This window comes from Echeneis naucrates, chromosome 5 (genome assembly GCF_900963305.1).
Source record: "Echeneis naucrates chromosome 5, fEcheNa1.1, whole genome shotgun sequence".
In the NCBI taxonomy this organism is placed as follows: domain Eukaryota; kingdom Metazoa; phylum Chordata; class Actinopteri; order Carangiformes; family Echeneidae; genus Echeneis; species Echeneis naucrates.
This window is the reverse complement of record NC_042515.1, coordinates 14,268,889-14,281,597: the sequence shown is the minus strand read 5'-3', so window position 1 is coordinate 14,281,597 and position 12,709 is coordinate 14,268,889. Positions and strand designations below refer to the sequence as shown.

Genomic DNA, 12,709 nt, shown 5'->3' with positions numbered 1-12,709 from the left:
TGAACCAAAGACAGGCCCCCCTCCCATCTATCCAGCATCAGCATTTACAGTTGGAGTATTCTGCAGCCTGCAGAGATAGTCCTGATATAGGACATATCTCTAGCTCTCATTCATGTTTGAGCCATATTAGCATTCTACGGACTCAAAACTTATGATAAAAAGTAAAGACCAGGTGTAAGTCAAGAAAGAGACCATGTTTTTGAGACACTTGCACATGTGGTCAACTTTTGCAGTATGAATATACGATACGGACAAAAAATCTTCCACATTTCCTCAGTGGACCGACTCTTAACAGTATGGCTGATAAAATAAGCATTATTAAAAACTGATGATGGGAGGCTCTCATTGATTTGTATTTTTTCGTAAGAGCAGATGACTTGTTGAGAATTAAAGTTTAATTACTTGTGTGTGTGTTCAAAGAAAACACTAACAAAATTATACCATTCAATTAACAATGTTCTTTGACAAAAAAAGAAAAGACAGTTTGTTCAGTAAAATTAATTTAAATTGTACTGAATCTGTTTGAACAATTTTTTGTACAATCCTGTTTCATTGTTAAGTTGACCAATGAAGTAATCTCTCAAAATCATGTTTTTCCCTGATGTTGCAGTCTTAAAATATCATCAAAGGAAACTGAACCAAATGAATCTTTTTGCACTATTAGTCAGGTATACAGCAAAATAGTATGCAAATGTGCTTACATCCACAATGAAGAAGTCTAACCAACACCAGGCGTTGGTGAAGTACTTGACAAAGCCGTAGGCCACCCATTTTAGCAACATCTCCAAGATGAAGATGTAGGTGAAAACCCGGTCAGCGTACTCCAGAATAATGCGGACCGTCTTCCTCTGCTCTATGTACACATCCTCGAAGGCCTAAAAAGCAGCAGATGAACATGACACGGGCAGAGACTTCAGTGATTGCTTCCAGCTGCATTCACAATTGATAAATAAAGTGTGAGGTAAGCCACGCATTGCTGCATTTTTCTTTGATGTTGAGTTCCTATGAGGCTAAAAAGAATTACATGAAATACAAATTTACAAGTGGTATGATCTATAGAAGGTATTTTAATGTACACGAACAATGAAACACTTTTGTGGCTGTAAATTATCTTTACTCCTGTCATTACTTGTGTTAATTTGTCTGAGCCTGTATCAATTTTTCCGCATGTAAGGGTTTTGATTCGGCCATAGGCCTCCCCCTACACAAAGCTGCAAACCTAAGCTGGATTGTGTTGGTTGAAAGGTTGGTGCATTACAGCACTTTGCCGTTCCATTAGAACCAGTCATACGAAGAGCAGCTGCAGCAGAAGCGCCGGAGCTGATTTTGCCTGCTCACAGTCATAAAACGAAACTAAGTTGAATGAATATATGAATGTCACACAGTTGTTTCAATGATTCTCTCAATTTCTCCTCTCAGTCGTTGTTCATGTATTAAAAATTCTTAAAATCATCATAGCCTCAAATTTTGATTTTGGTTTGATATTTGTACCCTACTATAGGCGAATACTGCCATCTGATGATATCATGTGATGTTTATGGGAGAGGGGTAAGTGAAAACTGCCACACGTCAGTGTGTACATCTGCAGTCTTACCAGAGCTCCGCTGCTGAGCAGAATCATGAAGATGATGAGGGTTTCAAACCAGTTGTGTTCAACAATCAGGTAACAGGTCTTCCTCAGGAACCACCAGTACTTCCCCCAGCCAAATGTGATTGGAACATCACAACACTTGTATTTGGCCACACATTCTGCACAACAAAAAAAAACCAAAACAAATACACAGCTGAATAGTCGCATGGACTCACTGCTGTATCTATCACAGTGCCAGCAACGTAACATATAACATTTTGATTGTATTTCCGGTCAGTTATTTTCTTCCACCACAAAGCCAGATATAAAAAAAAAAAAAAACGAAACGCCTACCATCTGTCCAGCAGGGTTCTGGGTCAAGGTACTCCTCCACTACTTCCACCACTGCCACCTCCTCCACATCAGGCTTGATGTCTATTGTGCTGCCCTCAGATGAACTGGTATCATCCAGCTGGGACAAACACAGGGGGCAAAAATAAAATAAATAAATAAAAAAAATCTGTACAACATCAGAATCTTTCTCTGGACGTCACAGATTCAGCAAAAAAGATGATAAAATCACAGGAATAGAGCAAAAGGGGGGCATTACATTCACCCCCCCTTTGGGTATATGCAGTATGTCTGACATGATTTATTGCTGTCAAGTTTATGTGTTGTATACATGTAATGTGTAATGTGTAATTCTCACACTTATTGATAGATTCAGCAGTACGTCATTAAATGATATGTTTTGTTATATATGCAAATACTGATTTTTTTTTTATTTCTCTCTGAGAAATTAATTCAATTGATGCTTAACAGGCATATGCACATATTCCAAAAAAAACCCAACACTGTAATTTTATGTCAAATTTATGCCAGAAACATTTTAGATAAAGAATTTGATTCAGATTTTCAGAGTTCTAATGTAAAAACCCAAGCCATTAATGAACCATTAATCATGTCATATCTTAACAATAAGTCAAGGTGAGGCGGGGCAAATTAGTAAAACACCAGCAAAACAGCGCCTTCAGTGTAACAAAGCATATTTACACTTGGCCACATGAAATACTCAGCCAGTTCATTTCACTAGAGAATGATACTGCACTTTAGAAACTTAAATCGTCAGCACAAGACTGCATTGGTTTTCTCTTCCTCTCGCTCTCTATTTTTCCTTTCTCTCAACCAAACAACCAGATGGATCTCTGCTCTCATTGGCTGCTAGCAGCTCTGTCTGTGTCTTCTCCCTACAGTGTACCCTGTGGCTGGTTGTGGTGCAGGAAAAAACCTGTTGTGTAGTTGGTAGAGGGAGTGGAATATGAACTTGGTGCAGGTACAGCAGCGAGGCTGCTGCCTATGAAAAAATCAGGTCAAGGTGACCCAAACATCGGCCTTCTCTTTAGGCTTTTGGGTCTGGTTTACCCTTCTCCCGCTCTCATGCTATACACCAGACAATATGTTTCCCTGTCTTGTTTTCTCATCGGGATATCCTCTGTGTCACTCTGCAGGGTCAGCACTCAGCATTACTGCTGTCATGTCATGTCATGGATGTTCTGAAATGTCAGGTACACTTCCATGTGGCAGCTCGGACAAGCTCTGCTAATGGATCAAAGGAAGCCACATAGGCACGCACACAAGCCAAAACACATGAACTCTTACTCATTACAAGCCTTAAGTTATCTTTTTGGTAACTATAACAGTATCCTCAAATTAGTTTTATACATATTACATTTAATTCTATGTTGATTTAGGCACTACGCCTTGACTTGTAAATAGGTTTTTAAACAGAAAGATTATTACCCTTTCATCAGGAAAGAATTTACCCAAAACATAATCTAACATAATATAAAAAGAAAGCAAAGACATCACGACGGCTATCTCTCTTCCATTCCCACACCCATACTAGTCCTTCCTACTCACATCTTTGCTGTTCTCCACATCCGACTCACTGCTGAAGTCTTCTGTATTTAAATTTTCAAAGTCCGACTCGCCGACAGCGATAGGAACACAGACAGTGAGGTTGGGGTTGTGGATGAAGGACATGTAATCCTCATCAATCATATACTTTCCCACACTGCTCCCAATGCCGCTGGTGGTGCCGTTGCCATTTTTAGCATAGTCCAGTTCACGGTTGATGTCCACTGTGTGGTTAGCGATGCAGTTCAGCTTCTTCTCATACATTTCATCCAGAGGCTTCTGTTCATCCTCTACAGGCTGCTCGTCCGCATGAAAAAAATGTCAGGCAAAAAGGATGTTAGAAAACAACCATGTGACTGACATTCAATTGACAACAATTATAGTTCAAGTTATTTAACCATGAAATCATTCATGTAAATCTTCAATATAGTACCTTCTTGAGCACTGTGGCCACAAAGACCCGCATGTTGACCTTGAACCATGCAATCCCTAACTTAATGCGAGCAACCGCAAGCTGGAGATTGTTGGGCTCCCCATCATCATCAGTAGCAGCGAGGTTGTCTGCACTGAATGAGCTCAGCAGCAAGGCCAGGAACAGATTCAGCACCTAAAAAAATAACCACAAATAAATTTTTCTCTATCAGGACACCATTGGTGAGCGGAATCTGAACTGTTTCATCTGGGTATTTTCTTACCACCAGATTTCCGATGACCATGACCATCATGAACACAATGAGACACATGTGCTGTCCTGCTACCTCCATACAGTCCCACATGGTCTCAATCCACTCCCCACACAACACTCTGAACACAATCAGGAAGGAGTGGAAGAAGTCGTGCATGTGCCAGCGTGGCAGCGTACAGTCCTGCGCGATCTTACACACACAGTCCTTGTAGTTTTTGCCAAACAGTTGCATGCCCACAACGGCAAAGATGAAGACAATGATGGCCAGCACCAGGGTCAGGTTACCCAGAGCTCCCACCGAGTTACCAATGATCTTGATCAGCATGTTGAGGGTGGGCCACGATTTGGCCAGTTTGAACACTCTTAACTACAAGAGAAACAGGAAATGATTATTGACATGCTTGTTGTGGCTTTAAAACGACTTTTATACTTTTAAATGTCATGTAAAGTGAACGTGCTGAATCCTGGGAAATGACTGTGTTGTGTCCGCTGCTGTCTTGCGTTACTTTTTCTGCTGATGCATCACAAGCAATGTATTTCACTTCAGATACTTACTGTTTTCATAATTTTCATGTATTATGGCTTAATGTTGATTAAGAATGTAACTACATATGCACGTGTATACGCAAGTACAGGAGTAGAAAATGAGCAGTGGCTAGCTCTTTTGTACTGGAACTATGATAAATTGCCTTGGTCGTATTAAGAAACTGAAACTAAAAATTCTATAGTTCCAAAACACCGAACAATGTGATAATGACAATAACATAAATTATAATACATACAAACAAACAAAACCAATATTTTTTTTTCTTCAAAAATGTTGACATTCTTGTCATTATTCTTTTCCACTTACCAATCTGAAAGACCTGAGCACTGACAGACCTTCCACATCAGCCAGTCCCAACTCAACTAAACTCAGAGTCACGATGAAGCCGTCAAAGCAGTTCCAGCCTTCCTGAAAGTAGTAGTAGGGATCCATGGCTATCAGCTTGGCAAACATTTCCCCAGCAAAGATGCCCGTGAAAACCTGTAGACCCACACAAAGGTTTGAGATATTTTTAGGATTAATATGGAAGCCCCATAAGGCAACAGAATTTTTATTTATTTATTATTTATTTTTTACAAGGATAAATAGTCAGATAGGTTTTATTTTCTTTTTATCATCTGTCAAAACAATGCCTGAGATGAAACATATTTATTTTGTTATTTATTTTTGCTAAGATAATATTTTTAAATTTAAAGTTTTACATTGTTACAGTGGACGAGTGAACGATGAATATGATGAGAAGCAATTGTGTTTTAGTGGGATGTTTGACTTAACTCTGACTTTTCAGTAGCACCTACTAATACGATATAAGATCATGATACATTGTGTTCCAGGACATAACAGTAGCCGCTGCAGAAAATTTCAGCTTAATTTACATTGTTTTACATCTTAAAATAATTTTAACAATTTCAATTATATGCCAAACCTTAAAAAAAAATAATTGCTAATTCTTGAGAAACTCAAGGGGAAATTTTTTAACAGAAAGAGGGGTTTGCTTGCACTGCAATTCATTTGATGTAGCGCTGATTAAAAATGTATTAGCAGAGGCTTAGAGTGAGAGCTCTTCTGACTGAGGGAGGTCATGGAGCAACAGTACTGTGTTCTAGTAGAACTTGTATGGAGCGACCCAACAGCTACTCATGAGCTCAACCAGTGCTACAGAGAACAATCAATGATTCATACTGCACCATCCATTACACCGATTTCTCTGACTTCCTGTCAGGAGTTCCTGCTCCAGCTCCTGACTGAATGCCAGATCCTGTGACCTCATTTCCTGTCTTAGTAATGGTACTGTGCCAACACTGTTGGCTTTGGACAGCTTTGCTATAGTGATATGTGACTGCAACAGCAGAGCACAGTGTCTGCTGCACGTCTGGTTAAGATCTACTCTTGACTTTACATAGCGACAAGCCTGATTATCGTGACTACTATGTTGTGCTTTGTGTTTGTTTGCGTGAAGGCAGAGGGAAGGAGTTGGACAGTGTTTAGTGGAGCTGAGGTAAGCTGGATGCAACGGAAGCAGCAGAGTGACCTGAGTGGTGAAGAGAGTTTGGGGAGCCGTCTGGCTGGCTTCATGAAAATGGAACTAAATCTTTAATGAGACATCATCAGAGTCCTATATACACTCAGTGTGTGTGTATTCTTAAGTGCACATACCAAATGATGCATTGATGTATTGGTTTGAGGTTATGTAGGTGGGACAAACTGAAACTGCAATGCTTCTGTAACTCCTCAGAGACACAATGCGGTTCAAGGCATGGAAAACTACCAACAGAAAAGGACACACACACACACACACACACACACACACACACACACACACAAAAAGAGGATCAGTTTCTCACCAGGTTGCCAACAGAAAGAACTCCCTCAAAATGTGGAGTCATGGGGTAGTGCTCCATGGCCATGAAGAGGGTGTTGAGGACAATACAGATGGTGATGGCCAGGTCAACAAATGGGTCCATGACGATCAAGTAAACTATGTGCTTGATCTTCAGCCAGATGGGACAGCACTCCCAGATGAGAAAGATGTTAGCAAATTTGTACCAACAGGGAGGACACTTTCTTTGAGACTCCTCCAACTCTGCAGGAAAAACAAAACAAAGTTTATTTTTAACATAAATTCCATTCTGCATCTGGACATCTTGTCTGCATTAGAGGTGTAACTATGAACATTATGTAGGGCATTTTCCAGACCTTATGTGGGCTGAATTTTGACTATAACTCCACAAGTTGGTGATAGCAGCTAATAGCAAGTTGACATCAGACGGAACGTCGTATCTTGAATAACATTGATCATGTTTTTGTAGGTCTAAACCTTCAATGGCTTTTGACTAAAGCATGTTGAGAAGGAACAAGGAAAACATGACTGTCTGTCTGTACCCTCTATCAGTGTGTTGGTGACAACGCTCATCTGACTGTTGGCACGATCCTTTCCTTTGAAGGAGGAGTTGAGCTGATCCACAGATACCATGAGAGAGCCAGAGTGCTTCTTTTTAATCTCCACATCTGTAGTCTGTACTCAGAGAAAGACACAAGTCTTAATAAGTCCAAGTGAGTACTCACATGTGTGCATTCCCGGCAAACACATCAAAACTCATACACATTTACTTTCTACACAAGCTGTACAGGCTTTCTAACTGATCAGTGATGGCATATTCCTGCTAAGATGGAAGATGAAAAGCCTAATGTAACAATACAGCTCTTTACATTGAAATATTGAATCAGTTCTAAAATGAGCAATTACTGTTTTATTCTTTTTAAGCATGTTATCAACACATTTAATATGTCATACCAAAAATTCTCAAAAGGTTTTCTTAATTTCCTACAACTGAGGTGACAGTCAGGTGTTTACTGAGATATTGAGCCTTTATTTCAAATTTTAAATAGTTTATATTTGTAAATAGTTAATAGTGTGCGTGTACAGCTATATTGTTTTTAGTAAGGTGATAATATTATCAAAGCTATCTGGCTTTTATTTGACAATTTACAGTGCACTTTTCAAACCCTGTTGTATACAGTGCACTGCCAAATTATACCCCCTTGGAAAGGAACATTAAATTGCATGCATATCATGCATGTCGAGAACAAAGGCAACTTCAAGACATCATTTGCTACACCATGCTACATTTCAAGAAAGAGGTAAAAAGGTAAAAGCAGATAGTTTGAGAATATAAAAGAGGGGTCTACCATGCTGGCTAGATTGAGGACAAATATTGTTATTGGGGAAAAAGTTTCAAATTTTTTGTTGCACCACCATTTGTTGTGACTCAGGTGCAGGACCAGAGAATAAATTAGAACATGAAGGTGAGAGAGGAAAGCATAAAGACAGTGAAAGTGAAACATAGACATAGATAAAATGTATAAAAACATAGAAAGATGAAAAATGGAAAATTACTAGGTTTTTATCTTCTACAATGATGTTTTACATGAAAGACACAAAGGTGTGTGCGAATTGTAAAGGTGACTAAAGAAAGTGGGGAGGCGGCTGGCATCACATTGCATTATTGTTACGTATTAATCAATGAAATAAAAATTGTGATGCTAGTCAGGCAATGAGTTGGTGGATTCTGCTTCTGCTGGTTAGTGCCTTCTAGAGCTGTTATGAAAGGAGCGGCAGAAATAGGGATTAGAGTCAGGGTGGAAGTGGAAATAGCAGTGTAAACAAAATCCAGATTTTCAGGGGAGGAAAAGGAAGCTATTGAGTTTAGGGGAAGAGAGGGACAAGAGCCAAGGGGAAGAGGTTGTGAAGGAGAAGCTGCAGAGACCGGGGCCACCACCATCATGCCTAAACTGTATTGGTGTCCCATGGACGTCCTTACACTGTCATCAGTGGCTGCCTTATCTATTTTCACCTCAGGCAGAAGCCGTCTGCCAGGCCCAGGGCCGATGAGAGACACCACGCCATTGCAGTCCACCGTGCTGTTCCTCTTCCCTCCTGAGTGGGGTGCCAGTGGATGGATGCGTGATGAGCCTTGGCTGTAGCCACTGTAGCTGTTGCGGCGATAAGGGATAAACAGGGAGCCCCGACGGTCTTCACTCTCCTCTACTGTACTGTGCTCATCGTCTGCAAACTCATTCTCTGAACCCATGTCCTTCGAACGGCCTTTAAAGCTGAAGATGCTGCTGCGGCTGTTGTGGCGCGACATGAATGGTGAGCCTGGGATGCTGAGTAGTGACTGAGGAGGGAGAGACATGTGCAAAGAGGGACATTGAAGGGATTATTAAAAACAGCAGGAGTTAGTTGAGGCGCAAGAAGAAGAGAAAGAAAAGACAGAAACAGAAATGAAGTGTTGTATAGGTTTCATTCTTTCCTGGCTATGTATCATAACATTTAGCTTCCTCAAACCCCCAATCAATATGACAACTATTAGTATTTTAAAATGGCGATGCTTGCTTATCATTTATACCATTTTTGACATTTTATATTAGTGAAAATGAGCAGATCCACAGGACAAGCTACTAAGGAAGATCACATTCTAGCATTTTAGCTTGTTGAAAGATATTAAATGCAAGACATGAAAATGTTTAGAGTCAAAAGGAGGACAGACAACATGTGCTTTGACTACTTTTTATCTGGAACAGATAGCTGAAGTCAGTTGTTTTGCATTGAGTTACAGATCAGTATAGTTGTCAAAACTTGTCTTATTTAGGTTTTGTAAAAAGCCTCCCAGCATTTTAACAGTATTCCTGAGCAACTTTACAAAGTTCCTTTGAGTACCATTGTTCCCATGTCATCATGTTGCTGTAGAAATGTCAATAAATGCTAAGAGCTTATCAGTGAGCAGGCAGCTGCAATGATAAGGTTTCATAAGGTGCAGCCCAAACTCTGGCAAAAGTACACAGTGTAACAGTGAATTTGACTGAGAGTCGAGTAGACAAGTGGCCCACACCATCACAGAGAAGGAAGGAGTGGAAGTCAGCCTCAAGGTGGCTGTGTGTCAGGTCAAGACAGTGATGGGATGTCAGACAACCTTGTCACCTGGGGCCTGTACCACAAAGCTGGATTTGGAGCTATTGGGGTAAGTTCAGGTCGGGTTTTTATACATACAAAGGTGGATCATTTCTTACTGGGATATATCACCACAGCAACTTATACTGCGTGGCTAACGTGCTCCAGAGCAGGTTATGTTGGAATTTGAGCTCACTGAGTATAAAAGCCTTCTGACCAATCAACTCTCTCAGAAGATGAGATCATCTTGTCCTCAGAAGATGAGATCATCTTCTGAGGACAATCCCATGGAGCACAGAGCAGATTGTTAGAGGATCTCTTAGAAGAGCAAGAGTTTTCAGAGACCCACAAAAAATCCCATGTGGGGAATTTCTATATAAAAGGTATAGATTCACCAGATGCACTGAGCGCCACCTGTCAGCTTTCAGAGTCGAATGAGTCCTGAGATACTAAGGGGAGCAGACTGGCCGTCATTTCACTACTTTAGCTCAACAGAGAACTTGTATTCTGTGGTTGATGCAGGGACCCAAAGAACAGTGCAGTTCATACAAGTCCCACTGATAATGGAGGGTTTTGTTGTAATCCCAGGACACGTGATATCTCAGGCCATAACAGAAAACTTTTATGGCAGAGCAGGGAAGTTAGAGAATCAGAAATACTTTATTAATCCCCAAGGGAAATTTGATTCTTTACCTCCACGGAAGCAAGCAAAGTCGAAATATTTTGTCTATGCACAAGTTATAATCTGGCTAATAACAATATAGATATATTCATCATTTATCCATGTGATAACTTGGATCTGCACGTTTCAAATGATGGTTTGGAAAGTTTAGTCTCTAAATGTCTGTAGAACAGTGTATCCCTCTGCTTTTATTATGTTCATACATTCTTCAAACTTGTTGACAATTGTGTCTTCATTGGTGAAATAAGGCACTCTGCTGCCATGTCCCATATTGGTCAGATGCTGATAAGTCCACCTCTTACACCCAGGACGAACATGGGCTGACTTACCAAGTTGATAACAAGCATTGGGGGACCGAAAATCATGATTGAGGATGTTGAGTGAGCCAGATCACAGGTATGTTTCCTGGGTTTGCTAATCATGTTTCATGGTTTCAAGTTTCAAGTCCTTGGACTCAAACTGAAGCAGACGAACTTCACCATCGCCAAATAGAGGAGGTTGTATGTTGCTGAAGAACACTACGTTACTTTTTCTCAACCTTTTATTATAATCTACCACTCTACATCACCAAGGATCTGCCAGGACAGACCTGACCCAACCAGACTAGCAGTTCACTAACATGCCCACAGAAGGACACACAATTATTTGAAGACTGATGGACGGAAGTTGGGAGAATGCCAAGAACCGTTTAGGGGTGGTGGATCAACTTTCCAGGGAAAAGAGAACAAAGACAATGTGTCAGATGAATGAGTTACAGTTTTGGATGATAAAACAGCTCATTCCCTACAGAAACAAAACCTTTTTGCTGACTCTGCTTCAGGATTAGCAGCTCTACTGGTAGTAAATGGTTAAAATTATAAATGGCTCCATTGTCTGTGTTTTTTTGTTTGTTTGTTTTTTCTTTCAGATATTGCATGTGCTTGTCAAGTCAGGACTTTTACTGAACACTGTGACAATGTTCCAAGATAATCTTGAAAGCAGAAAATTTGAAATGAAGGAAGCCAAGATCTGGAGTAATTTGTTCTGGTGGATTTTAGCACTGAAAGGGCCACGAATCCAGCAATAGCAAAAAAAGCCAGTGTTTGTGCGAGTGTGTGACTTCAACATGCATCCTATCATGTGGTCACTCCTGACTGGCAGAGACCAGACCTGGATCCTTCTCACCTTAGAATGTCAACAACAAGAAAGGAAACGTGTCTTCACCACAGAAAGAGGTGAGGGGAGCAGTGGAGGAAGAGATAACCTGCAGAGTGGTGTCAATTATACAATAGTTGGGGCTTGTTAAGATGGAAATACATTTTGTAGAGAAGTGATCTGAGCCGAGCTGTGGGAGTTCTGGATCAAATATCTTGTCCAGGCAGCGTATGATGAGCTTCCCAATCCATCCAATCTTACCTGCAGGTAAATGGGCTCACATGCATCAAGGGTAGTAACTGGAATACATTTTGAACTGTAGATGAACGCTCTGATACAGGAACTATTGTTGTCACAATGACCTTATCTTGAGCGTCATTAGCTAAGCAATAAGCAAAAGAACAAAGGGGAGCAAGAGGGTCTGTTCCTCATGGATTACCAGCTGGACAGAGGACAACATCTCTTGAGAAAGAGTCCACTGGAACCCTGAATTTGACAAAGGACTGGAAGCTCTTGGTAGACCTTGTGGGGTTAGGTTAATGCACCTCAGCACATTGTGACTACCATTTCGAAGGCCATTTGGATGAAACCTTTGATGCGAAGTTAATAAGGGACTAGTCCATTGGTGCAGGTACAGAGTCTGCCTGTTGAAATTGGAAGTGTGAAGCACACAAACCATGGAAGGTCATTGATGCACCAACAACACAGGAAGAAGAAGAAAGGCATGGGGAAGGCGGAGCTGATTTGCCTCTTGAATAGAAGCTAGAAAATCGGCTGGGTCCTCTGGATGAGGTCTATGGTGCCGGCTGATGCGGAACACCAGAGGAAATAGGAACATGTGTGAGCGTTGAGTAGAAGGCAAAAGCCGTATAGTTTTTTCTTGTTGACTTTACCTGGTTCATGATGGATGTCTTCCTTCCCAGACGGCTTCCAGGGAAACGAATCGTGCTTTTCTTGCTGCCATCATCTGACTCAGACCTGACAACCTTTTCACTATCTCCCTTTTCTTTCTCCTGCTCTTTCTGGCGCCATTTCTTCTTACGATTGCGGCGCTCTTTGGCGCTCTTGGAGCTTAGCTTGGAGACCTCAGAGGAGCTGCGGGACAAGTGGCCTCCTCCTTCATCCTCTAACGCAGCCTCCGACACTGTTCCTGCAGATGTTGCCATGGCAGCAGCCTGATTAAAAAAAAACAAACAAACAAACATATCAACAATACACGATGG

At 40.9% G+C, this 12,709-nt stretch overlaps 1 protein-coding gene across 9 annotated transcripts in view; it reads right to left on the bottom strand.

Moving 5' to 3' along the window:
* The window catches only part of scn8ab (sodium channel, voltage gated, type VIII, alpha subunit b), a 38,946-nt gene that overhangs the window by 9,129 nt on the left and 17,108 nt on the right, over positions 1-12,709 (bottom strand). For 4 of the 9 annotated variants that reach the window (XM_029502563.1, XM_029502567.1, XM_029502559.1 and 1 more), the window contains exons 10-20: positions 12,380-12,661; positions 8,574-8,897; positions 7,102-7,234; positions 6,564-6,802; positions 5,026-5,199; positions 4,183-4,539; positions 3,921-4,094; positions 3,491-3,784; positions 1,925-2,042; positions 1,595-1,749; positions 702-875 (exon numbers count right to left, since the gene is read on the bottom strand). In XM_029502563.1, the coding sequence (XP_029358423.1) occupies positions 702-875; positions 1,595-1,749; positions 1,925-2,042; positions 3,491-3,784; positions 3,921-4,094; positions 4,183-4,539; positions 5,026-5,199; positions 6,564-6,802; positions 7,102-7,234; positions 8,574-8,897; positions 12,380-12,661 (2,424 nt within the window). Of the gene's footprint in view, positions 1-701; positions 876-1,594; positions 1,750-1,924; positions 2,043-3,490; positions 3,788-3,920; positions 4,095-4,182; positions 4,540-5,025; positions 5,200-6,563; positions 6,803-7,101; positions 7,235-8,540; positions 8,916-12,379; positions 12,662-12,709 lie in introns of all 9 variants that reach the window. The other 5 variants (XM_029502565.1, XM_029502564.1, XM_029502558.1 and 2 more) reach the window with 4 other exon arrangements.